Source organism: Vipera ursinii (genome assembly GCF_947247035.1).
Source record: "Vipera ursinii genome assembly, chromosome: 1".
Taxonomy (NCBI): domain Eukaryota; kingdom Metazoa; phylum Chordata; class Lepidosauria; order Squamata; family Viperidae; genus Vipera; species Vipera ursinii.
Window position 1 is genome coordinate 107,455,736 of NC_139512.1, and position 27,224 is coordinate 107,482,959.

At 40.0% G+C, this 27,224-nt stretch overlaps 1 protein-coding gene across 1 annotated transcript in view; it reads right to left on the reverse strand.

Annotated features, from left to right (window-relative positions):
• LOC310638288 (mucin-5AC-like) overlaps nt 1–27,224 on the reverse strand; it is a 72,983-nt gene that overhangs the window by 25,109 nt on the left and 20,650 nt on the right. The window contains exons 14-31 of the mRNA XM_083359224.1: nt 26,456–26,593; nt 26,199–26,363; nt 24,896–24,990; nt 23,313–23,439; nt 21,548–21,800; nt 20,847–20,899; nt 20,055–20,155; nt 19,238–19,389; nt 19,006–19,144; nt 18,790–18,903; nt 18,054–18,239; nt 15,284–15,523; nt 13,578–13,734; nt 12,423–12,548; nt 11,809–11,959; nt 10,424–10,470; nt 10,103–10,315; nt 844–8,877 (exon numbers count right to left, since the gene is read on the reverse strand). Coding sequence (XP_083215350.1) covers nt 844–8,877; nt 10,103–10,315; nt 10,424–10,470; nt 11,809–11,959; nt 12,423–12,548; nt 13,578–13,734; nt 15,284–15,523; nt 18,054–18,239; nt 18,790–18,903; nt 19,006–19,144; nt 19,238–19,389; nt 20,055–20,155; nt 20,847–20,899; nt 21,548–21,800; nt 23,313–23,439; nt 24,896–24,990; nt 26,199–26,363; nt 26,456–26,593 — 10,491 coding nt within the window. The remainder of the gene's footprint in view (nt 1–843; nt 8,878–10,102; nt 10,316–10,423; nt 10,471–11,808; nt 11,960–12,422; nt 12,549–13,577; nt 13,735–15,283; nt 15,524–18,053; nt 18,240–18,789; nt 18,904–19,005; nt 19,145–19,237; nt 19,390–20,054; nt 20,156–20,846; nt 20,900–21,547; nt 21,801–23,312; nt 23,440–24,895; nt 24,991–26,198; nt 26,364–26,455; nt 26,594–27,224) is intronic.

Here is a 27,224-nt window from a genome sequence, read left to right on the forward strand (position 1 = left end):
ACAAGAAACAGAGATAGAAACTAATATCTGGGCAGATCAGATAAAGACGACTTGGAGAGGAGCCAATGGAAAAAAAACCCTAAGATGTTCCCTGAACAAATTTATATTGAAACAAAAAGAATTTATACAACTAGTGACAAAGGAAATGGACTTTTTTTCCCCAAAATAAATAAGAAAGAAGAGACATCACTTCAAAATGTGTGGGATACAGCTAAAGCATATTTTAGAGGGCTGGCTATAACCTATACTCCTAAAAAGAACAAAGAAAGAAAACAACAAAAGTTAAAGTTGAAGGAAGAATTTAGGTAAATAGAATTAGAACTACAAACAGACCCACAAAAGAAAAAAAACTTAAGCAGTACTTAAAAAAGCAGATCTACCAAAAATTTCAGAGAATATTCAAAACATATTAAATGGAAAAAATATCAATGATAGAGATAAAATAGGCCATAAAAAGGAAAAATGAGCTTTTCCCACAGTGATCCTTGTTTTATGGAACATACTCCCTCCACCTATTGAAATGGGCCCAACTCTGTTAGCCTTTTGCTGGAGCCTAGAACCAGTCATTGTTCGAATACCTAAATGTGCTAGGTATTGGGGTACTAAATGTGTCAAGGTCCCAGTTTTGCCACTATATTAATAAGCTACTTTGTGCAATTAATTTCAATACCTTTATTGTTTTATGAAATTGTTCTTAGGATTTTAGCTGTAATAATGTTTTTAAAATGTAAGCAACCCAGAGCAATTAACCAAGATGGCTGGCTATGAAATTGAATAAGCAAATTAATACACAAAATTCAGAAATGTGGCAGACAAAAACATAACAGTTATTATAACACTTACCAGGCATATAAATATTTCCACCAATTTGGCAAAAGCAATGACTTGTGCTGCTTCCAACGGGGGTGGTTGAAGATGTACTACTAGAGGTGGTTGGAGGTTCAGTTGTGGTTATCACTTCCTGTGTCGTGGTTCCAACGGGAGTGGTGGTTGAAATTGGAAGAGTGGAGCTAGAGGTGGTGGTGGGTGGTACGGTTGTTGTTTTGCATTCGGGGTTTTCGTCACAACAAAGCACACTTATCCTATAATTAAAGCATTGCTGAAATTTCCCAGGTTGGTTTTTATTGAGGCATACCAGTCCAACTTTGACATCACACTGAACGACTTGACCAAGCTGTTCAATGCTTAGGTCTGGGTGGTTTACAGCTTGACATCGTATATTTATAGGCTTTTCACAGAATCTGCCTCCCGCCGCTCGGATATTGCTGTACGTTTCAAGATCTCCTCCTTCGGGTCCAGAAGTGGGAAAGTCAACATCAAACCATTTTGACCACTGGCAGGTGACGGGAGCACATGTGGTCGTTGGTGGGGTGGTCGTAGTGAGACTTGTTGTTGGTGTGGGTACCTGGGTAGTGGTGGGTAAAGCAGTTGTGGTCACCATGGGCGTAGTGGGAGTGATAACTGTGGTGGTGATGGTGGGAGTTGTTTCTTTGGGGGTAGTTCTGGTGGTGGTAATCACTGTTGAGGTGGTTTCAGGTACAGTTGTGGTTATCACTTCCCGTGTCGTGGTTCCAATGGGAGTGGTGGTTGAAACTGGAAGAGTGGAGCTAGAGGTGGTGGTGGGTGGTACGGTTGTTGTTTTGCATTCGGGGTTTTCTTCACAACAAAGCACACTTATCCTATAATTAAAGCATTGCTGAAATTTCCCAGGTTGGTTTTTATTGAGGCATACCAGTCCAACTTTGACATCACACTGAACAACTTGACCAAGCTGTTCAATGCTTAGGTCTGGGTGGTTTACAGCTTGACATCGTATGTTTATAGGCTTTTCACAGAATCTGCCTCCCGCCGCTCGGATATTGCTGTACGTTTCAAGGTCTCCTCCTTCGGGTCCAGAAGTGGGAAAGTCAACATCAAACCATTCTGACCACTGGCAGGTGACGGGAGCACATGTGGTCCTTGGTGGGGTGGTCGTAGTGAGACTTGTTGTTGGTGTGGGTACCTGGGTAGTGGTGGGTAAAGCAGTTGTGGTCACCATGGGCGTAGTGGGAGTGATAACTGTGGAGGTGATGGTGGGAGTTGTTTCTTTGGGGGTAGTTCTGGTGGTGGTAATCACTGTTGAGGTGGTTTCAGGTACAGTTGTGGTTATCACTTCCCGTGTCGTGGTTCCAATGGGAGTGGTGGTTGAAACTGGAAGAGTGGAGCTAGAGGTGGTGGTGGGTGGTACGGTTGTTGTTTTGCATTCGGGGTTTTCTTCACAACAAAGCACACTTATCCTAAAATTAAAGCATTGCTGAAATTTCCCAGGTTGGTTTTTATTGAGGCATACCAGTCCAACTTTGACATCACACTGAACAACTTGACCAAGCTGTTCAATGCTTAGGTCTGGGTGGTTTACAGCTTGACATCGTATGTTTATAGGCTTTTCACAGAATCTGCCTCCCGCCGCTCGGATATTGCTGTACGTTTCAAGGTCTCCTCCTTCGGGTCCAGAAGTGGGAAAGTCAACATCAAACCATTCTGACCACTGGCAGGTGACGGGAGCACATGTGGTCCTTGGTGGGGTGGTCGTAGTGAGACTTGTTGTTGGTGTGGGTACCTGGGTAGTGGTGGGTAAAGCAGTTGTGGTCACCATGGGCGTAGTGGGAGTGATAACTGTGGTGGTGATGGTGGGAGTTGTTTCTTTGGGGGTAGTTCTGGTGGTGGTAATCACTGTTGAGGTGGTTTCAGGTACAGTTGTGGTTATCACTTCCCGTGTCGTGGTTCCAATGGGAGTGGTGGTTGAAACTGGAAGAGTGGAGCTAGAGGTGGTGGTGGGTGGTACGGTTGTTGTTTTGCATTCGGGGTTTTCTTCACAACAAAGCACACTTATCCTATAATTAAAGCATTGCTGAAATTTCCCAGGTTGGTTTTTATTGAGGCATACCAGTCCAACTTTGACATCACACTGAACAACTTGACCAAGCTGTTCAATGCTTAGGTCTGGGTGGTTTACAGCTTGACATCGTATATTTATAGGCTTTTCACAGAATCTGCCTCCCGCCGCTCGGATATTGCTGTACGTTTCAAGGTCTCCTCCTTCGGGTCCAGAAGTGGGAAAGTCAACATCAAACCATTCTGACCACTGGCAGGTGACGGGAGCACATGTGGTCCTTGGTGGGGTGGTCGTAGTGAGACTTGTTGTTGGTGTGGGTACCTGGGTAGTGGTGGGTAAAGCAGTTGTGGTCACCATGGGCGTAGTGGGAGTGATAACTGTGGTGGTGATGGTGGGAGTTGTTTCTTTGGGGGTAGTTCTGGTGGTGGTAATCACTGTTGAGGTGGTTTCAGGTACAGTTGTGGTTATCACTTCCCGTGTCGTGGTTCCAATGGGAGTGGTGGTTGAAACTGGAAGAGTGGAGCTAGAGGTGGTGGTGGGTGGTACGGTTGTTGTTTTGCATTCGGGGTTTTCTTCACAACAAAGCACACTTATCCTATAATTAAAGCATTGCTGAAATTTCCCAGGTTGGTTTTTATTGAGGCATACCAGTCCAACTTTGACATCACACTGAACAACTTGACCAAGCTGTTCAATGCTTAGGTCTGGGTGGTTTACAGCTTGACATCGTATGTTTATAGGCTTTTCACAGAATCTGCCTCCCGCCGCTCGGATATTGCTGTACGTTTCAAGGTCTCCTCCTTCGGGTCCAGAAGTGGGAAAGTCAACATCAAACCATTCTGACCACTGGCAGGTGACGGGAGCACATGTGGTCCTTGGTGGGGTGGTCGTAGTGAGACTTGTTGTTGGTGTGGGTACCTGGGTAGTGGTGGGTAAAGCAGTTGTGGTCACCATGGGCGTAGTGGGAGTGATAACTGTGGTGGTGATGGTGGGGGTTGTTTCTTTGGGGGTAGTTCTGGTGGTGGTAATCACTGTTGAGGTGGTTTCAGGTACAGTTGTGGTTATCACTTCCCGTGTCGTGGTTCCAATGGGAGTGGTGGTTGAAACTGGAAGAGTGGAGCTAGAGGTGGTGGTGGGTGGTACGGTTGTTGTTTTGCATTCGGGGTTTTCTTCACAACAAAGCACACTTATCCTATAATTAAAGCATTGCTGAAATTTCCCAGGTTGGTTTTTATTGAGGCATACCAGTCCAACTTTGACATCACACTGAACGACTTGACCAAGCTGTTCAATGCTTAGGTCTGGGTGGTTTACAGCTTGACATCGTATGTTTATAGGCTTTTCACAGAATCTGTCTCCTGCCGCTCGGATATTGCTGTACGTTTCAAGGTCTCCTCCTTCGGGTCCAGAAGTGGGAAAGTCAACATCAAACCATTCTGACCACTGGCAGGTGACGGGAGCACATGTGGTCCTTGGTGGGGTGGTCGTAGTGAGACTTGTTGTTGGTGTGGGTACCTGGGTAGTGGTGGGTAAAGCAGTTGTGGTCACCATGGGCGTAGTGGGAGTGATAACTGTGGTGGTGATGGTGGGAGTTGTTTCTTTGGGGGTAGTTCTGGTGGTGGTAATCACTGTTGAGGTGGTTTCAGGTACAGTTGTGGTTATCACTTCCCGTGTCGTGGTTCCAATGGGAGTGGTGGTTGAAACTGGAAGAGTGGAGCTAGAGGTGGTGGTGGGTGGTACGGTTGTTGTTTTGCATTCGGGGTTTTCTTCACAACAAAGCACACTTATCCTAAAATTAAAGCATTGCTGAAATTTCCCAGGTTGGTTTTTATTGAGGCATACCAGTCCAACTTTGACATCACACTGAACGACTTGACCAAGCAATTCAATGCTTAGGTCTGGGTGGTTTACAGCTTGACATCGTATATTTATAGGCTTTTCACAGAATCTGCCTCCCGCCGCTCGGATATTGCTGTACGTTTCAAGGTCTCCTCCTTCGGGTCCAGAAGTGGGAAAGTCAACATCAAACCATTCTGACCACTGGCAGGTGACGGGAGCACATGTGGTCCTTGGTGGGGTGGTCGTAGTGAGACTTGTTGTTGGTGTGGGTACCTGGGTAGTGGTGGGTAAAGCAGTTGTGGTCACCATGGGCGTAGTGGGAGTGATAACTGTGGTGGTGATGGTGGGGGTTGTTTCTTTGGGGGTAGTTCTGGTGGTGGTAATCACTGTTGAGGTGGTTTCAGGTACAGTTGTGGTTATCACTTCCCGTGTCGTGGTTCCAATGGGAGTGGTGGTTGAAACTGGAAGAGTGGAGCTAGAGGTGGTGGTGGGTGGTACGGTTGTTGTTTTGCATTCGGGGTTTTCTTCACAACAAAGCACACTTATCCTATAATTAAAGCATTGCTGAAATTTCCCAGGTTGGTTTTTATTGAGGCATACCAGTCCAACTTTGACATCACACTGAACGACTTGACCAAGCTGTTCAATGCTTAGGTCTGGGTGGTTTACAGCTTGACATCGTATATTTATAGGCTTTTCACAGAATCTGCCTCCCGCCGCTCGGATATTGCTGTACGTTTCAAGGTCTCCTCCTTCGGGTCCAGAAGTGGGAAAGTCAACATCAAACCATTCTGACCACTGGCAGGTGACGGGAGCACATGTGGTCCTTGGTGGGGTGGTCGTAGTGAGACTTGTTGTTGGTGTGGGTACCTGGGTAGTGGTGGGTAAAGCAGTTGTGGTCACCATGGGCGTAGTGGGAGTGATAACTGTGGTGGTGATGGTGGGAGTTGTTTCTTTGGGGGTAGTTCTGGTGGTGGTAATCACTGTTGAGGTGGTTTCAGGTACAGTTGTGGTTATCACTTCCCGTGTCGTGGTTCCAATGGGAGTGGTGGTTGAAACTGGAAGAGTGGAGCTAGAGGTGGTGGTGGGTGGTACGGTTGTTGTTTTGCATTCGGGGTTTTCTTCACAACAAAGCACACTTATCCTAAAATTAAAGCATTGCTGAAATTTCCCAGGTTGGTTTTTATTGAGGCATACCAGTCCAACTTTGACATCACACTGAACGACTTGACCAAGCAATTCAATGCTTAGGTCTGGGTGGTTTACAGCTTGACATCGTATATTTATAGGCTTTTCACAGAATCTGCCTCCCGCCGCTCGGATATTGCTGTACGTTTCAAGGTCTCCTCCTTCGGGTCCAGAAGTGGGAAAGTCAACATCAAACCATTCTGACCACTGGCAGGTGACAGGAGCACATGTGGTCCTTGGTGGGGTGGTCGTAGTGAGACTTGTTGTTGGTGTGGGTACCTGGGTAGTGGTGGGTAAAGCAGTTGTGGTCACCATGGGTGTAGTGGGAGTGATAACTGTGGTGGCTGTGGGAGTTGTTTCTTTGGGGGTAGTTCTGGTGGTGGTAATCACTGTTGAGGTGGTTTCAGGTACAGTTATGGTTATCACTTCCCGTGTCGTGGTTCCAATGGGAGTGGTGGTTGAAACTGGAAGAGTGGAGCTAGAGGTGGTGGTGGGTGGTACGGTTGTTGTTTTGCATTCGGGGTTTTCTTCACAACAAAGCACACTTATCCTAAAATTAAAGCATTGCTGAAATTTCCCAGGTTGGTTTTTATTGAGGCATACCAGTCCAACTTTGACATCACACTGAACGACTTGACCAAGCAGTTCAATGCTTAAGTCTGGGTGGTTTACAGCTTGACATCGTATATTTATAGGCTTTTCACAGAATCTGCCTCCCGCCGCTCGGATATTGCTGTACGTTTCAAGGTCTCCTCCTTCGGGTCCAGAAGTGGGAAAGTCAACATCAAACCATTCTGACCACTGGCAGGTGACGGGAGCACATGTGGTCCTTGGTGGGGTGGTCGTAGTGAGACTTGTTGTTGGTGTGGGTACCTGGGTAGTGGTGGGTAAAGCAGTTGTGGTCACCATGGGCGTAGTGGGAGTGATAACTGTGGTGGTGATGGTGGGAGTTGTTTCTTTGGGGGTAGTTCTGGTGGTGGTAATCACTGTTGAGGTGGTTTCAGGTACAGTTGTGGTTATCACTTCCCGTGTCGTGGTTCCAATGGGAGTGGTGGTTGAAACTGGAAGAGTGGAGCTAGAGGTGGTGGTGGGTGGTACGGTTGTTGTTTTGCATTCGGGGTTTTCTTCACAACAAAGCACACTTATCCTATAATTAAAGCATTGCTGAAATTTCCCAGGTTGGTTTTTATTGAGGCATACCAGTCCAACTTTGACATCACACTGAACAACTTGACCAAGCTGTTCAATGCTTAGGTCTGGGTGGTTTACAGCTTGACATCGTATGTTTATAGGCTTTTCACAGAATCTGCCTCCCGCCGCTCGGATATTGCTGTACGTTTCAAGGTCTCCTCCTTCGGGTCCAGAAGTGGGAAAGTCAACATCAAACCATTCTGACCACTGGCAGGTGACGGGAGCACATGTGGTCCTTGGTGGGGTGGTCGTAGTGAGACTTGTTGTTGGTGTGGGTACCTGGGTAGTGGTGGGTAAAGCAGTTGTGGTCACCATGGGCGTAGTGGGAGTGATAACTGTGGTGGTGATGGTGGGGGTTGTTTCTTTGGGGGTAGTTCTGGTGGTGGTAATCACTGTTGAGGTGGTTTCAGGTACAGTTGTGGTTATCACTTCCTGTGTTGTGGTTCCAACAGGAATAGTGGTTGAAAGTGGATGAGTTGAGGTAGAAGTGGTAGTTTTTGGAATGGATGTTGTTTCCACTATCTGAGGTGCTGTAGATGGCAGCTTTGTTGTTTGGTATTGTGTAGAAATTTGTTTTTCCGTTGTAGTGTTTACTAATTGTGTTGTTGTTAGTACTGATGTAGGTATTTTTGTTGTTTTCAGTGATGTGATTGTTACTGTGGTTGGTTCAGATGTGGTTGATATTGTACTTTTTGTTGGAAGTAATGTTGTAGTTAGAGGAGCTGCAGTGGAACTTGGTTGCATAGTTGTAGTTGTCATTGAAAGTTTTGTAGTAGAAAGTATGGTTGTATATTTAGTAGTGGCAGGATGTAACGTAATGGTAGTTGTCTGTGGAACTGAGGTAGATGTAATTTGTGGTGTTGTGATATTTGGCTTTGTTCCTAAAGTTGTAGTAATGATAGTAGAAGTTGTTTGAGGTGTTGTGACCCTTGTTGAAGTTTCTGTAGGAGTGGTCAAGCATTCACTGTTGCAGCAATACACTTTAATTTGATAGTTATAACATATTTGCAGCATTCCTGACTGATCTTTATTTCTGCAAACAAATCCAAATGATATGTTGCACTGTACATTTTGGCCAATTTCATCAATAGTTTTATTAGGGAATTTCTCAGCTCTGCATTTTATATGCTCTGGGTTTTCACAGATATCTTTTCCTGTGGCTCTAATTATCTCATATGTTTCAAAATCTCCTTCATTATCCAGTGTAGGAAAATGCACATCATACCATTCTGTCCATTTGCAGATAGGTGTGCAAGTTGTTGGAGATCCACGTTCTGTGGTAGATGGGACTGTAGTGCTAGTAGGTAAAAAAGTGGTTTTTGGGGTTGTTGTTAAAATCCTAGTAGTTACTTTCATTGTATTTGTGAAAGCAGTGGTACTTGTCAAAATAGTAGCTGGTACTGTAGTTGTTTGAACTGGAGGGACCGTGGTGGTTTCAGGTGTGGAAGGTGTAGTATAATTGCCACATGGTACAAAGCTGCAGCATAGGATTTTAATTTGATAATTGTGGCAGATCTCTGGATACTGGTCCTTATTATGACAAATTAATCCAACTGTTCTGCTGCATTCTACCTTCTGGTCCAGTGTAGTTAATGGAGTATTGGGGAATTTTTCTGCTCTACATTCAACAGCTTTTGGAGTTTGGCAGACTTGGTAGCCTTTGGCTGTTAGATTGTCAAACGTTTCAAAATCTCCATCGTTGCTTCCTAAACCAGGCTGCATCCCATCATACCATGCTGACCAATGACACAGTTCCTGAACACAGACAGAGGTAGTCATGGGCACTGCAAAGATATTAGAAAGATAAATTAATATGCTTCATCCAGTTCCAATGAATATTTTCTAATAATTGTGAGCATGTAAATGGTAACCAGAAACAACTATGTCTCAGAACAGTTTTTTAAGGCCTGAGACCGCATGTGGTAATAGGGTCAATGGTTACACATATAGTTTGCTCCTTTTTCCTCTCAGTGGCTTTGGGAAAAAATCCTTCTTTTAGGCTCTCACAAAACCACGAGGAAACAGTGATCTTCTGCAAAGTTGTGATGGCAAACAATTACAGGAAGTCTAATCGGCTCCCCTCCCCTCATTGCTAATGGCAATGAGGAGCAATAATTTTCCGCATGGTGCCTGAGAACAAATAAGTGAGAGTGCCACTTATTTCTGAGTTATTCCTTGATTTTGTGTTAACTTACCTGGTATTTTTAATTTCACATTACCCTCAGCACCTGCTAAGCAGAAGCACTTTTACATATTTAATATATTGAATAGATGAATATGCACAGCGAGCAATTAAAGCTTTATTTTAATATCTAAAAGTAAATTTTAAAACATGAGTGGGATTGCATTGCTTCAGCAGCAGCAGAATAAATATTCTCAGCTTAGTCTCAGACAAAATGGACAGGATTCAGAAGTCCTAATAGTTAAAATGTTTCATATGGTACCATGGCATTAGGACAAATGGTTTATTTTCCATGATATTCTTCTGTGTTGCTGTAATGTAGAAATGTGGGGTACCTAATTATATCTGCAACCTAAACTCTCTTCTCTGTAAAACAACTTTTCTCAGTACTAAAACTGGTAAGCTGTTTATAGAGTCTCCTCCACCTCATATCTATAACATGCTGAAAAGGCCATTTTAGAAGTTTATGCATATTTTGAATATTTTTAACTAACTAACTTCAGGGACTCATATATGATAAAGTTTTTCCCCCCCCCCCTATGTCTCCGCTTAAATCTCTAACAGGAACTTTATAAGGAATTCTCAGCATTCTCATCAAACTGTTTTTGCAACTAAAGTAGATTAAATGAATCCATTTGTTTTTTAAAATGAAAATATCTCATTTTTCTGAATCTTTTTATCGCAGACATCATGAGTTTGCACGTTATGGACATTAACATATCATACATGCACTAAAAATGTATTAAAATTTCTATACTAATAGGGCCAACATTAATTTTGTTACATTTCATTTATTAAGGAAAAAGATAATCTGTTAGAATTTGTACCTGAAGTAGTACTCGCTGGTGAAGTGGTGTTAGTAAATACAAAGACAGTAGCAGTGGGTATACTGGTAGGGGTTGTGGCACATGGAAAGATGTTCCTCTCAATTGTGCCATTTTGACCGCAAATTGCAGTGATGCACCCTCCAATGCCATCAGTTGTATTGTAGATGATCTCGCCAGGTTTGCTTATCTTTCCTTCATAGATACAGTAGCATTCTGTCATTCAAAAAAATAATAATCAATTGGTTATTAAGGTTGTTTCAATTCTCAGAATAGCTGATCCAAATAATCACAACCCACATCAAATCGACACAGTCTGCTTACCACTTTCATCATATCTGCAGTCCTCTTCACTGTCCATTGAACAATAACTGCAAGGAAACAAATGAGCACAGGTTAAAAGGCTGTTCACCATTCTGAAAAGCACAACAGGCTAAAACAAATTTACTTATGAAAAATTGGAATAGAATCATGCAGAAACCAACACATTATTACAAGCAGATCCAATTCATTGTATGGAAATGTCCTGACAAAATTTCTGGAAAAAAAAATGCTTCCTGGCAAATTCAGAATTTATAAACAGACTGGCCATTTTCTTTGGGGAATTCTTATTTTCCCCTGAAATAAAATTAAGGGAATAATAAAATTATTTATTTATAAATATTTTTTCCCTTAAATAAAATATTTCCCTTTAATAAAAGTAAGTTTTATTAATTATTTCAGAAAATGTGTCTCCTCACAAGACTGGTGATAGAAAAAGGGACAGGGGATCCTGTGGCCTAACTGGAACAAAATAGCTGAGTATCAAAAAAATAACCAACACGAATAAATGTCAATTTGAAATGATTTGAGCAAACTCTTAGTCTACCCTGGGATGAGATGAATACAGAGTAGAGTGCATTAACAGTATGACATTTTTTTTTCAAGAAATTGATCCTCAGAAGTGTATTTCACAACGTTGCCTGCTAATTCTTGCTCTTGTTTTATGAATCATAATGCTATTTTATGTAAAGCCTCTGCCAGATCTTTAAGTTATCTGAAAGCTTCAATTGGTACAGAATGCAGTGGTGTGAGCAGTTATGTTTACTGTCAAAATAACACCCATTGCACCTCTGTTCTGTGAGCTGCGCTGGTTGCCAGTTTGCTCCCAGTTCCAATTCAAGATGCTGCTTCTAACCTTTAAAGCCCTTTGTGGCATGGGATGGCCTATCTGAAGGACTGCCTCTCTCCACTTAAATTAGCCCACCCCATCAGATCTTGCAGAGAAGGGATGCTGCAGATAACATCAGCTAGGGATCTACACTTGATGCCTTCTCTATTGTGTCTTCTCTACTGTGGCAATTGATTAATGAGTATTTTTCCCCTCCCAAATTGGACTGGCCCCACCCCTTTTGATATTCTCAGAGGCCCTTAGGACTTGATCATGTGACCAGGCCTGTGGTTGCCAGAAAACAGGAGATTTGTCTAGATGGCTCTACTGATAAGGACACCATTTTTTAAAAATCTTCCCTTTACTTATGGTTGTATTTTGTGGGTTTAGAATATGTATTACAATGTTTTTTTAATATTTGTACTTGCTAGTTAAACTTCTTGCTTTATCCATTGTTGTGCATCACCCAGAGACACCTTCGGTGAGATGGGTGGCTGTATAAATTTGATAAACAAACAAACAAACTTCGTAAGTCTAGCACTTTAAGGACAAGTCTTACCATGACTGACAGCTCTTTTCTGAAGGCATTTTTTCTCCTGGTTTATAATAGTTTTCTTTGTCATCAAAGCAGCCACACTTATCAAGGGTGACACAGTCCATCTCATCTTCATTAAAGTAGGGTTTATCGGCTGGACAGTTTGGATAGCACCCTACAGTAAGAAACAGAACTAATGTAAGCACCAGACAAAATGAGCAAAGTAGGCAATAAAATAGAGACGTGTGAGGAATTTTAACAAAATCTAATCTTCAAAGCTCCAAACATTTTTCAAAATTAGGCTTAAAAAATAAATGTTATGCAGACAGATCAGGTAACAGTGGGGTTTTTTTGGGGGGAGAAATAACTTTTTAAGTTCAAACCAAGTATTATCTTTTATTTGTTAGCATGTGCAAAACTGCATGCATCCATAGTACTAAACTTGAATAATTCACAATTGAACAAATCATTTTTTCATAAATTTAACATTCTGTGTATAAACAGTTTCTGGAAAAATTATATCCTCACTTCTTAAACAAGTCTTGAATAGTTCCCACTATGGTAATTAGAACAATTAATGCAATTTTCAGCTTTTTCTCATTGTTGCAAATCAAAGATAGGATGCATAAATACTGTACCTTCCAAGTCATATAATTCAAGTGAACAATTATGTGGATTCCTACAGGTCTTCATGCAAGAAGAACCACAAGGCTGATAATGCCATTCACATTCTCCTTGTTTATTGTAGTAATCACAGAATAAAGCTGGAAAGAAACAAAGAGATCGAGTGAAATGTGTTTGTTTTACAAGAGATATTCCTTATGATATTCTTTAATATGATTTCTTACTTGATAGCATCATAAAATAAAGATTGTTATCTTAAAATAAGTGCCCTTGAACTTAATACTATGAGAGGACATCTCCTTTTGTTCCATATGGACTTGTTTTGGAGGAACTCCAACTAAAATCAGCAGCAGTTACTTCTGTGAGATGGGCAGTCAGTAGTATAGTGCTGAATGGCATCCACAGAATCTGATATATATTCATGCAATTTGTAAGCTAAAAATGACTTAAATCTTTTGGGAATCCTTAAGTCTCGTGAGATTTCATACTTTTCACTGAACTCATTGTCTCATGGATAGCAAACAGGACTTTGGACTGAATATTCTTTGAATCTGATAGTGGGGGCAAGGGAAATTCTACTCCATTATACACTGGAACAGTCACAACTTGTTCAAGAATTATTAGTCTGTTTCCAAATGTTCTCCTGCATTTACTCTTCTCATCTCACCTTAGTCATATGACATAGGTATATCTTCCTTAGCAATCTAGCAAGGCTTTCTTAGTTTAAGGACACATCTGATCATAGCCATTCTAGCCATGTAGTAGCACCATGGTTCAACAAATTTCAACCTTAACTTAAAGTAATTCGAAATATTTAGGGACTCAGATACTCTTTCCACAAAATCACATGCACAAGTAAAACCTGAGTATGAATACATTGCCAGTGATATTGACAGAAATACTGCATTTTTATCTTTCTGGGTTGGGCTGAGATGGAGATACAAGTTTGCAGTAAAGATGTGAAACACTAAATGTAACCATCAGCCCTGAGAGGTAATACATTCAGCTTTTACAGCATTTGCATGCATTCAAAAGACTCAACCTAAGTCCAATGATGATGGTTTTGTGGTATAAAAAATCCTGTTTGGTGTGGTCCTGAGAAATGAACAAATTATAACCAGGTTCTACTCCTTATTCCCACCTTCAACCTTCCTGTGAAATGTACTCACGACAGATGGATGGAGTTCTCCAAGAGATGCATACGCCAGCCTCCTGACATGCCTGTGCATATGCAGCTACAGCTGTACAGAAGCATTCACAGTCTCCTCCAGTGTCACAAGCACAGGCATCAGATACACACGCTTCATAATATTTAGTTGGTTCAACCTGGTAGGAAAATAATGAACCTAATTCAGTGTGTGCCTTAGTTTGGGTTGATGAATTTGGTAAAGGGTGGGGAGATATTTTCTCCCAGTTGCCATTCTTATGTTTCCAACCAAATCCTTCTGGAGAATTGACAGTATTGATCAGTATTCTTTCTTTCATTTCTACAGTACCATTTGTTGTATTATGCCCAACTGTATGGACAAATCAATTTGTTGTACTTATGAAAGCAGTAGTTTTGGGATGCAACTAGTAGACATGAAACAATTATGAATCATCTGTTATTAGCAATAGACCAGGATGCAATTTGCAATTAAACAAAAAGGTATTCTATAAATCTATTAAGGAACAGTTCACATGCAACAATTATTGGATATGTTACTGTCAAGGATACAAAGCTGAACTATAGTGGGATCTGTTTTTGATTTCCTCCTGTAGAAATTATTGACTTAATTATCGATTTAAATGGTTGCAGTGACCAAGGCAATGTATGCATTGCAAAAATGGAGATAATATTTTTAGCTGCCCATCAGTAAGGCAATGTAATGCTACTTAGACATAAAAGGATTAAAGGTTAGGTTATGAAAAAAAATATTCAGGGGATTTAGCCTAGGTTTAGAGCAAGATTATGTATTGATTAGATCCACCATTAATGCTTCATATTAGAGAGCATCCAGAAATGTGTTTCAGTTATTAATATTCCCAAATGCTTTGGGGAGATGTCATTTAGGATTAATTTAAAAAGAATGTAGACATACTTTTAGCACTGCTAAAAGTTTGTGAAAGCAATATTTACAATATCCACTTCATAATATACCACCAAGATCTATTAGCAACCATATTTAATGCCCCCTCCTGCTACCATGTCAGGTTTGCTAAAGAATAAGCAGAGCCTGAGATTAGAGAGTTGGTAGAAAAAGGACCCTAGTTACAAAGGAATCCTTGTCTGAGAATTACAAAATGCTGGAAAAAGGTTTTATTTATTTTTGTAATCCTTGGAAAGCCAGAATGACAGCATCTCCTTACAGTTGCTTGGGTTGTGGCTATTATATATTGATCTAAGCAATTACATGCATACATACCGTATTATTAATATACAGGTAGACCTTGATTTATGAACCCAACTGAGCCCAACATTTCTGTTGCTAAGCAAGGTGGTTGTTAAGTGACTTTTGCCTCATTTTACGATCTTTCTTGCCATAGTTGTTAAGTGAATCACTGCAGTTGTTAAATGAATCATGCAGTCATTAAAGTGATTCTGGCTTCTCCCATCTAGTCAGAAGCAAGCTGGGAAGATTACAAATGATGACATGATCCTGGGACACAGCAACTGTTGGAAATACATGCCAGTTGCCAAGTGTCTGACTATTGATGGTGTGACTATGGGGATGCTATAATGGTCGTAAGCATGAAAAATGGTCATAAGTCACTTATTTTCAGTGATGTTGTAACTTTGGTCACTAAACAAACCCTTGTAAGTCAAGGATTACCTGTATTGGATAAAGTGTGTTCAAATGTCCTCTATAGTCTTCTGAAATGGATCTGTTCCTACCTGAGGATGGCAGAGAGCAAATGTCTTGCTGTTAATGATGCTACATTGCCTCTGTGCCCAAGAACTCCTATAGGGATTTGCAGAACAAGGATCCCTGCTGCTTGGGACATCTGGACAAGTGGGAGAAACTTTCCAGCTGTTACCAAACTCCAGGACATCTCCTACTACAGACTGGCTCCTGGTGGTGAAATCATTGATGTCATTGCCATCATAGTTTCCACAAAGGCCACAGACCTGACCCTGGAGAAGAGAAAAGCACAAACAAATTGAAAACTGGAGAGAGATGGTTCTACCTTTAGAGACCTAACCATTTTAATTCCGGAGAATATGCAGTTCCTCGGGGACCTTTAAGCATGTTTTTGTGAAGGATTTCTCACACATAGTTTGAACTCATGTACACAAAATTGTATATGTTAAAGATGAACCCAAGTCTAGGAATGCTCAATGTGGATTCAAAAAATGATTAGGCATCTATGAAACCAATACATTTTTATTTACACTGGAACAGCATTATGTTTCATAGCAATGAAATAGACATGCCCATCTCCCGCTAATGCCAATTTATTCCAAAAATTATTTTAAGAATTGATTTTTTTTCTTGAAAAGCATCAAAGGTTGCCCCTCTGAGAATGTATATCCTCAAAAGCTGTTTGAGCTCTTCAAGCTATTACATTGCTATGTATTTTACTCTATGATAAATTATCCCATGAAATATACAGTTCTTTTCAGGGGAATCAGGCATTGCTCAAAATAAAAAAAAAGAAATCCAAAAATATGAAATTACATTTTCTACAACATTATGTGTGCATATATTTGTGTACCATACACTGAATAGCCCAACTTTGAAAAGTTGTCCTTGAATGGAGCACAAGTATCCCTAACAAAACTGAAAAAGGTTATGTTTCACTGAGTGAGTGGGTGGGTCTTTCCTCATGCAAAAGCTTTGGTTACATTGAGCTTGTCCTGAGATTCGACTCAGAACTATGATTAACATGAATAATTAAGTTTAATTAATACAAGCCAACTTCAGCAATCAGGATTTAGAATATTTGTTTTCAAACACTGTCTTTAAATAGATGTCTCCAGCTATTGGCCATGATAACTGCGAGATTTAGATAACTGCGAGATTTAGATAACTGCGAGATTTAGGTGCTAGTAATGGTGTTCAAAGCCCTCCATGGCATGGGGCCGGAGTACCTCAGGGAACATCTGCTGCCGGCATCAAGCTCCCTGCGCCCTGTGCGTTCCCACAGAGAGGGCCTCCTCAGGGTGCCACCGGTCAGAGAATGCCGACTGGTGGCCCCCAAGGGGAGATCCTTCTCTGTGGGCGCCCCGGAGCTATGGAACCAGTTACCGGTTGAGCTCCGGACGGCGCCCGATCTGCGCTCCTTTCGCCGCGATCTGAAAACATACTTGTTCAAGCAAGCCGGCCTGGCCTGAGGGGGATTGGTGGGGTTTTTTATTATTTTTATTGGGTTTTTTTACTATGTATCAATTGTATTTTAATCGGGCATGCATTTAATTATCTTTTAGTTTTTGTAAATTTCTGTGTTTTATTCTTGCCCTGTACACCGCCCTGAGTCCTCCGGGACAAGGGCGGTATAGAAATATTAATAAATTAAAAAATTAAATTAAATTTGGGGAGTTCTCATCCCAAGCTATTTGGAAGGGAGGTTGTGTAAAGCTGGTTCAAAATTAACCAGATCATAATGTCAATCATAGTTTGTCTACTAATGTGATGTCTTTGTAAGTACTGGCCCAGATCTAGAGAAGATCAGGTTCATCCCTATATTCAGACATGGATGCTCACTGAGTGGTAATTTTATTTTCTGCTCATCCAATCACTGGGGATAGTCACTGGGGGAAAAAAAAGCAAGGAGTGAGTACTCTGTATTCTGCCTTGATCTTCTGGAAACAGAAATGAAAGCTTTTGCATTGCTTTCAACCATATGGAACTCAGTTTCCCAACCTTGGCAATTTTCAGGTCTATAGACTTCAGATCCCAGAATTCCATAGTAGTGTGGCTATTAAAGAGAATTCTGAGAGTTGAAGTTCACTCACCCGGAAGCTGCCAAAAATGTGAAACATTGGCAGGACAATTAGGGAAGTGAGTATGCGAGTTCACAGGTCTACGCTTGCTCATATTTCATTGAACCTAGTTCAGTGCGATTTCCAAGCATTGCTTTTGTTATATGTTGATAATCAATTCAAGGGATACACACACGCACACCTCTTCGGTTATTCACAAAATTCCTCAGGAATGATTAAAATTTCCCTATAAATACCAATGTTAAATGGGGTCAGTCCACCAGAATAAAAATATTTGCAGCATTTCTGAAATGCAAATATTTATGCTATAGCCAATCGTCTGTGCTCTTAGAATGCCAAAAAAGTCAGGTAAAAATAATGCTAGCTATAACAAGGTCAACAGAGAATTGTCATTCATAATGACCATGTTTCCTGCTCTGCATAATATAATGTCAGAACATTGCCTTGCCCTTTGCTTTTTACATGGCATTTTTTTCACTGCTATCAATGGTTCTATCAACCAAAATAAAGCTAAATTGACTGTAAAGTGGAACCATAGTAGGATCCATTTAACAAGCCAATTAAATATTTAAATGTGCATGTTTAACTCTTAAACATTGTTCTTCATTGACTGTAGCAGGGGAATATTATAAATGTATCGTTCATTCTCTAACAATTTTTCAGTGCAATTCTTCAGAAATGAATAGAACTCTTCAGTTTCTATTTTGCATTCACACCTCACCTTAAAGTCTGTGCTGAGTTTAATGAACACACTGGTTTTCTTATCCCACATCACGATCACTCCTCCGTTAAAAATTTCTATCACCATGTAGTTGCCCATGTATCGGATCTTGAATGGAATTTCACCTCCACCAGGAAGTCTCTCTATCACCTCAAATTTTCCATCTGTAAGTACTAACTCATACTTCTAAAAGAGAAAATAGAAGCAACATAAATATTTGTACCTATATTTATCAATGGACAGCCAGTTTGGTGTATTTATTAAGGCACCAGACTAGAAACCAGGAGATCATGAGTTCTAGTCCCATCCTATGTATGAAGACAGTTGAGTGACCTTGGGCCAATCACTTTCTCTCATCCCTAAGAAATAGGGAAGGGCAAACTACTTCCTAAAAACTTTGCCAAGAAAACAGCAGGATTTTTTTCAGGCAGTCACCAGGAACCAACATTTATCAAAGACACCCCCCACACACAGAGAAACCACCCACACCACACAAACCACCTATCAATGCCATTACATCTAATAATTTCAGCTGGAGATTTCCATTGTCGGCAAGTTCTGCACTGGCTGGTGGATATTTTTGCAAATATAATGCCTTATGGTTACCATATACTATTTCAAGATTTCCACTTATTATATAAATATTTCATATTACATGTTTTGTTGTTTTGTTCATACTGCATGTTTTGTTCATACTAAAGGTCATAATGTTTTTACCTGCTGTTAAGTTACTTACCCCAGTGAACACCTTAATGGCTTTTGAGCAGGTAGTCCCTGTAGAACCGCAGGGGATATTCTCTGTGATCACCCGGAAAGCTTCTACATTTGTCTTATTTTTACTACACTGATTCTGCAGAAAAGAATGTGGCATTAAGTTTTCATGAACACAAACACTCAAGTCTAAAAAAAATATAACTTTAAGATAGTAGAAACTTGAGAAAGAGTTTAATACCTGGATCAGTGTGTATTCACACTCTCCGTTGAAGCTGTATCGTTTGCCGTCAAAGGTGATATAATGACCGTCACCATAAACTGAGCAAGTTTCCAGACAAGGTTTATTAGAACATATCCACTTTCGGTTCTTGCATGTGCTATGTAGCCAAACACATACTAGATGTTAATAGGTGCACATTAATGCAATATAGATGCAATCAGTTTTATATCACCCATCAATTTATACATACCAAGTATTACATTTATCTTTGATAGTTTCTCCTGGTTTGTATGTGGCTTCATTGTGAATGCATGGACAGTCTTCTGCAGGTATACATTTGCCTGTACCATCAGACACTAGCTGATCAGGACACACACAACCAGAGACACACTGCGCGCTATACTGCAATAATAGAGGAATAACAAAAAGTGTTAGCTGACAAAAGTGTAGGACAAGAAGTAACATTTCTAAGATATCGTACAAAGGAAAAGTGATTTCAAATTAGCACCAGTTCTCCCTACTTTTTTAAAAATGTGTTTCAAGTTCCCTTTCCTCCAGGAATTTTGATATGAAGAGGGCTCCCTGAATTTTATTTTTATGCACCTCTGGACAGTGACTTGGCATAAGTTTAATAACCTTTAATAGAATCAAATATCAGAGTATGCAGAATCATGACCAAGCCATGCTTGTTAAGCACGTTTACTGTATCATAAGAGTTAGTTCTCCTTACTCCAGAAAGAACTGAGAAGATTTTTAGGTACTTCATTAACCATCATCTCTTGTGACCCAACAGACTGATTTCTATTTGGCAATAAGTCCCTAAAGTGATAGGAGGATAGTGTGCCAAGTTGTGCTGGCAGTTTCAGAGACAGAAAGACCATTTTCATTACAGTCAATTACCTGCTGGCAGACAGCTTCATATATTTAACTCAGTTGATGATAATTTCAGTTATTAATATGCTGTTTTATTTATTAAATTTCTGTTCTGCATTTTCACTAAGAAAACAATCCCATATAACCTGAAAAAGCTATTAAAATCAGACCCACTTGCAACTAGCCATACTTACACATCCCATATCAAGTGTCTGGCAGCTCTTCTGACACTCAGCTCCATGAGCATTAGCTGTGGCATTGTCACAGTCAAAGTAGACCATAGGAGCATCACAAACTGGTAGAAAGAAAAAAAAGTAATTCAGTAATTACACATTTTATATTATGACAAATATTAGATTTTATGGATACAACTAACATGGGACCCCACGTTAGAAGAATCACAATCTTGTTTTGTTTAGGTTTCTTAGTTTTGAATCTTATTTCCCAAAGTTGGAAAATGCCTCTTAATAATCATAAAATTAATATAATTGATAAAAATTTCAATTTGCTTGTGTATACAAATTAAATCCACATAAATATTCATGCTTCAGTTTTAAAAACAGTGTTTGGATTGTGAAACTTCAGTGGCTGTTCTCCTTCTCTTACAACCTCCTCAGTCCCCCAATTCTGGTATGGAGAGTCGAGGACATCCTATATAAAAACTCTGCATGTTACAGAGGAAAAATCAGTTGCATATTTCTTGGTTGCCAGAGTATCTTGAGCCAACAACTTTGTTCAAGGAATTCTCCTCTTGTGGGGAGATCTAATTCAATGTTTCTTTCTAGATTAACCAATCAGATGTTCAGTTTCTACAAATTCTGCCATTTAATGGTCTCATTGCCAGATGGGGTTGCTACTATGACAAATTAAATAGCAAAATTGTTCATAAAGTACTGTGCTTGCCTTAGGCATAGATTTTCCTTGCTGGATCTGAACAAGGTTGGAAAACCATCATAATAAAACAGGAAATAAAAGGCTGGTTGTACCTGATTGTGGTTTCACTTCCCCAATGCACTGAAGCTGGCCTTGTTCACAGGTACTGTAAGAGAGTAAGACAGCTTATTATATTGCAATAAGTGTAATAAGCTTACAGTTCTGATTTATTACATTTATTATAGTGTCCTTTCCTAAGGATATGTGAAGCATTTTTATCAGAAATGGGTGGGCCACAAATCCACACTGGTCAAGTATATTATTGCCAGCTTCCCACACTTTTACCACTTTACCTTTGACCTAGCTAAACCAAATAAAAAAGTGATTCCTTTATCGATTAAATTCAGTTCTATTTCAGTTTTGCTGTCCTATTTCCAAAAATAATAAATTTTCATTCTTCTGTCTCTCAAAAGGCTTGGGTTTTCAGACCAGACAGATTTGGCCATTTAAAAGTATCTTTTAATGCCCAAAATATTTACAGATGGAAATGTGAAAAAAAATGGAAATACTATAAGATATTACAAAATTGATCAATAGGTACGTCCATTCCATTTTTAACTCCATTCAGTGAAACAAGTAAAAATAATAGCACTACACCAGATTTGAAGTTTTATTTGTTCTAGGGCATTTGTGGCCCTGAACTGTCAGTTCACAAGTAAGGTTGAATAAGCCTGTTTCCTCCTATAATTTTGTTTCATTTTGATTCATGGCTTTCTGCTATTTCCCACCACTACGTTTATTTCAGGTCTCTCACCACATGATGCCATTTTCATGAACCACCTCTCCAGATGGAATGGCAGTTCCTTTGTGGTAACAAGGGCACTTAGAGGCAGGCACACATTTGCCACTGTCATCCAGGTATGTCCCTTCTTCACAGGTGCATCCATCCACTGGAGGGAACTTGATTTTACAAGTGACATCAACCTCACTGAGGGCTCGGCAGGTGGCTTGACATGTTTCAATATTGTAATGATAAGTCCAGGTTTCAGGACAAATTTGGAATTTGGCTTGAGAAGAGAAGAAGGAAAAAGAATTGATTTACTGGCAGGATTCATGTAGCGATTATGACTATAAATTAATATATACAATAGGTTGCAATGGCTCTTTCTTTCTCTGCCTCTCTCTCTCTCTCTCTCTCTCTTTCTGAGAAAGAGGTGGGAAGCTCTCCAAATCTCTGCAACCTTCTAAAATAAAGCTCATAAAAGAGAAGTTCCTGGTTGGTGAAGGTAACCATTACCATATAACCCCATTGTTGAAACAACTTTACTGGCTTCTGATTTGCCACTGGCATAGTTAAAATACTGGGTATCAGCCTATTAAACCTAAAGAACCTGAGGGCAGCATACTGAAGGCAAAAGGCTGGAGGGCATGTGAACCACTAGTAGTCTTGGAAGGAGAGAGAAAAATTCAGCTGTTGAAAACCAATAGGAGTCCAATAAAGTTCTGTGGGAAGAATCCAGAGAAAGAAATATTTTGGGGAATATTAAAAAAGGCAGAATATATTTCCCCAAAGGAATAATGGGGAAGATCTAAAAAAAAATGATAGAAACCAGCCCCAGCCCCTTTCCCCCAAGCAGAAACTAGGCAGAGGCCATCTTTTAGAAATGCAGATGTGGTAATCTTTTCAGAAAGGTTGGAGCAGGAAGCTAGAAGCTGATGAGATTAGGAAGACAAAGACCCCTACAATCTACATACCCCCACCTAAACTCTAAGGATAGGAAACAAAATAGGATTAACCCACCAATACCAAAACAGCACACTCAGACTCAGGTCAAAGTACATGACACAGAAAATACAAAGCCTCAAACAGGAACAGGAAACAATCTCAAAATCCCAAGAAAGTATAAAAACCCACCACTCCCAGATATATGTGAACAGCTTTCCCAGAGTCACATTGCTGTCTAGTTTTGCTCTTTAATAAACTGCAACCTTCTTTTTGGAACAGTCTCCATTTTGTTTATTCCCGGCTTGGAATGGACCCTGATGATTTTTCTCTCAACAGTTCAGTAATCAGAAGTGGCTAGAATTAAATCAACTCTACCCGCAATATGAGGCATGAGAATTTTGCACACATGGTACGTATTTTAAAATAAATACAAAAAAGGTTTTATTGAAGTATGTGCCTGATTCCAAGCTAATTTTGGAGTTACTTTTTAAGGCTAGCATACGTATATATTTTGATAGCATATATATTTTTCCTCTTCTCTGAAAAATATGATAGCTTCCAATGGTCCGGGACCCTTCAGCAGCATTTTAATTGAGCTAAAAGCAAGTAGGGACAGTCAGAATAAGAGTTGGAAGGGACCTTGGAGGTCTTCTAGTCCACCCCCCCTGCTCAAGTAGGAGATCCTGTGCCATACCAGACAAATGGCTGTCCAATATCTCCTTAAAAACCTCCAGTGATGAAACATCCATAACTTTTGAAGGAAGCCTGTTTAATGGTTAATAGTTCTAACTGTCAGGAAATTTCTCCTTAATTCCAGGCTGGTTCTCTTTTTTGTTTGTTATTCTAAACTTACCACAGACACTAGTCCTCCATGCACTGAGCAATACTCCTTTACCAGCACAGGCTCTGACATAGGCTGAGAGGGCAGCACACATACAGTTCTCACTCTTTTCACAGTTACAGGTGTCAAACATGCAGTTCTAGAAAAACAGAGGAACTTCAGTTTAACCAAACGTCACCTTCCCTCAGAGATATTTCCCTTTATATTCATGGCGCAATCCTTGGACCCTTCAGATATCGGCCAGCCTCTCTTGCTATGGGGCTACTAGAAGGCATAGGCAATAATATCTGAAGAGCCATCACTTCTGTAATCTTGCTTTAGCCTGGCCTTGCAAAAATCATGAGGAACTTTGAAGAGGTTGCACTGAAAGCCTTTTTTCTGCTTTTATCTAAGTTGTCTGTCCTATGCTAGTCAGTTGGGTTCTTTCAGTGTACAAATCTGTAACAGTTTATTAGCTTTCAGGAAGCAAGGTATTTCCATGAATTATAGCATCCTGCAAAGTGAATAGTCATATACTTCAGGTGCTATTAATCAGTAATGTAAACTTTGAATTTACACTGGAAATGAATGGCTCCGTCTAAATCCAACTCATTACAATTTGTTTCCTTCTGCATTTTCTGCATTTTTTCTTAAACATTACCACAATTTTTTTTTACATAAACTGTTTTATACAATTTGCCTTAACAAATGCATTTTGTTCACATCTTAACTTAGAATGTGCATTTTCTAATGTACAGTATATATTTTAATTTAGTTTTCCTAATATATAAATAAGGGACGTGGTGGCTCAGTGGGTTAGGATGCTGAGCTTGTCGATCAGAAGGTTGGCAGTTTGGCGGGTTGAATCCTGAGTGCCGCGTAGCAGAGTGAGTGCCTGTTACTCGTCCCAGCTTCTGCCAACCTAGCAGTTTGAAAGCACGTAAAAATGCAATTAGAAAAATAGGGACCACTACAGTGGGAAGCTAACAGCATTCCGTGCGCCTTTGGCATCTAGTTATGCTGGCCACATGACCACGGAGACATCCTCGGACAAGCACTGGCTCTTCAGCTGTGAAACAGAGATGAGCACTGGCCCCTAGAGTTGGAAACAACTAGCACGCATGTCCAGGGGAACCTTTACCTTTACCTTTACCTTTTTAATATATAAATAGCTTGTATGCAACTTTCCTCAATCTCTATGTTCACATGCAAATTTAAACCATAAACTATATTGCAAGATCTGAAATACATAATCTGAAGGATAATAATGTTTTGGTTCACATAATAGTCCATGAAATGCAAAATATTTAAAACAGCTTAAAATTATTTGACATCTCCAGTTAAGACCCAGCACCAGAATGGAAATGATATATTTCATACTAACATTTGACTGTAAACTATTGAGTAGATAGAGGTCCTGGTGTGCTATATAAAGTGAGAAATATGTATATTGGTTGAATTACAAAATGTAGCTAGGAAGAAAAAAAACATAGAAAGCTCAGCAAAAGACCAATTAAAATCTGGCTTTTCTGAATTTGGCAATGCATTTCTCCCCATGAATTATCTTTAGGCTTATCTTAGAGTTTCAGTGGAAGACAAAAAAAAAAACTACTCACTTTATGGTAAACAGCCGGGTTTACTATTGAGTGGCATTTCTGAAAGGGCCCCTTGGTGTCAGTCAGCAATCCACACCAGTGTAAAGCATATTTTTCTGTAAAACAGAAATAAATGGGCTATCATTTTGGTACTCTTTTTTGCTATAGATCCTCTGTATACTGTACATATATGTCTGCAACAAACATCAACTGTATCAAACTGACAACAGAGTAATCAAAGCCCTATTCCTTTTTACTAAGCTTTCCACTCACAGCATGAGCACCAACAGGGGTGGGACTTTGATTGCCCAAACACACTTGCCATTTTGTCATCACATTCTGGCACTGGGCATGCTTTTAAACATGAGTTTATCTCTAAATGCTTAGTGCTATCTCAAAAGACAGTCTTGTGCTGCACAAAAGTCTAATTTAAACCAGGCAAGAGAGATGCATTCTCTCAGCTGTGTAATAATGGTCCTGTTGCCTTTGGGTCCACTACAATGCCGCTTGGGGGGGAGGGCGAAAGCCCTAATAAGCAGGCATATACATAGAATGAAGGCTATTGCTAAGCACATTTGATTTGTGCTTAGATTGTAAGCCTCCCTGAGTCTTCGGAGAAGGGCGGGATATAAATGGGATTAAAATAAAATAAAATAAAAATAAATTATGTATAGATTTTTCATTGTTTGCTGATGTGTTTTCTTGTGCCTATACATGTCACTGTTTTTATTTATTTTGGAGAAAACATTGTAGAAGGAAAGTCAACAGTAGCTCCAAATCAGTCTAATATGCTTTACAAGATTATTTTGTGAGGAAAATGAGGGAAAATAATTATAACTGTTGTTCCAATTCCTTGGAGGAAAAGCAGGATATGAATGTAGAAAAATAATGACAATCCTTATTATTGTCCATTGTGAAGATACACTTTATGTCCTGATAACTCTAGACCAGGGGTGTCAAACTGCCGGCCTGCAGGCCGGATGTGTCATGGCAAAACTGCGCCAATCCCATTGCTGGCAATGGGGGAAAAAGTCACAATACGTCACAACACGTCACGTGACATTGCAAGTTTGACACCCCTGCTCTAGACCCAAGCAACTTTAACCCCAGAAAAGTTAAATATTTCAGAATCCTTCTGGATGTTTATATTTTTTTTTACCCAATGCTACATGTGTTTCTATTTTTTATTCTTTAAAGACCTCTTTTTAAAGATATTTCTTGGACAGCCATGCTTACTGTCAATTCTGGAAAAGTCAACATCACCAAGAGAGGAATAGGCCAGAGAAGAGTGCCTAGGAAAAGAGCAGCAAACAAATGTACGTACCATTTTCTATACTGAGAGTACAGGGGTTTTCAAATATGTTTTTGACATTGGGGCAATCTGCCTGTGTTTTCCAGGTGTTAGCAAAGGCAGCAGGGGTTCCCTCTGTCACCCCACTGATAGCTTTAAAGTCATCTAATTGGATACCATTGAAATTTCCACAGAGGCCTGAAACAAAAAGGAAAGACATTAATCCTTTGCACACTATCATTGTAACATCCTTCTTCTGTGTAGTGAGAATGACTCATTGGTTTACTTACCACATGTCTGCCCTTTGTGGCTTGGATCCATGTATACAAACACCTGCATTATAGGGATAAATTGTATCATCACCTGGAATCCAAATTTTGTGTCTATCAGAGTGAAGAATGAGGAAGGGCTGAAGATGGTGACATTGGCTGTAGAAACAAAACCATACAACAAAGTAGTTTTCAGATGGAAGCATACATTTCAATTGCCACCAAGGGATGAGTCTTGCAACTGTGGTTGTTAGTGTAGCACATAGTATACACATGGGCTTTGCATCTCAGTAAGTGATACTGATAAAGGCTTAGACGTTGCATCTCAGTCACTTACTGATACTACCGGTAATATAAACTAATAATTTAGGATTAATATTTCTTATTATCAGGATTAGCAATTACTTGTGATCAATAAACTAGTACCTACTTCAAAGGAAAGGTCTGAGATTACATCTAAAATCCCAAGAAGAACCTTTTTGATAATATATTACTACCAATCTTTTCGTGTTCTAAATTGGACTTTTAACAATATTCAGTTCTTTCTTCCATCATTGCCAAGTGATAAGATATTATTTTACTCATTCACCTAGACCAGTGGTGTCAAACTGCTGGCCCACAGGCCGGATGCATCATGGCAAAACCGCCCCCACCACATTGCCAGCAATGGCAAAAAAGTTGTGATACGTCACGACACATCATGTGATGTTGCGAGTTGGACACCCCTGACCTAGACACTTTGAAGAATTTCAAATAAATTCCTGAAACAAAAGATCAATCTTTAAGTTGT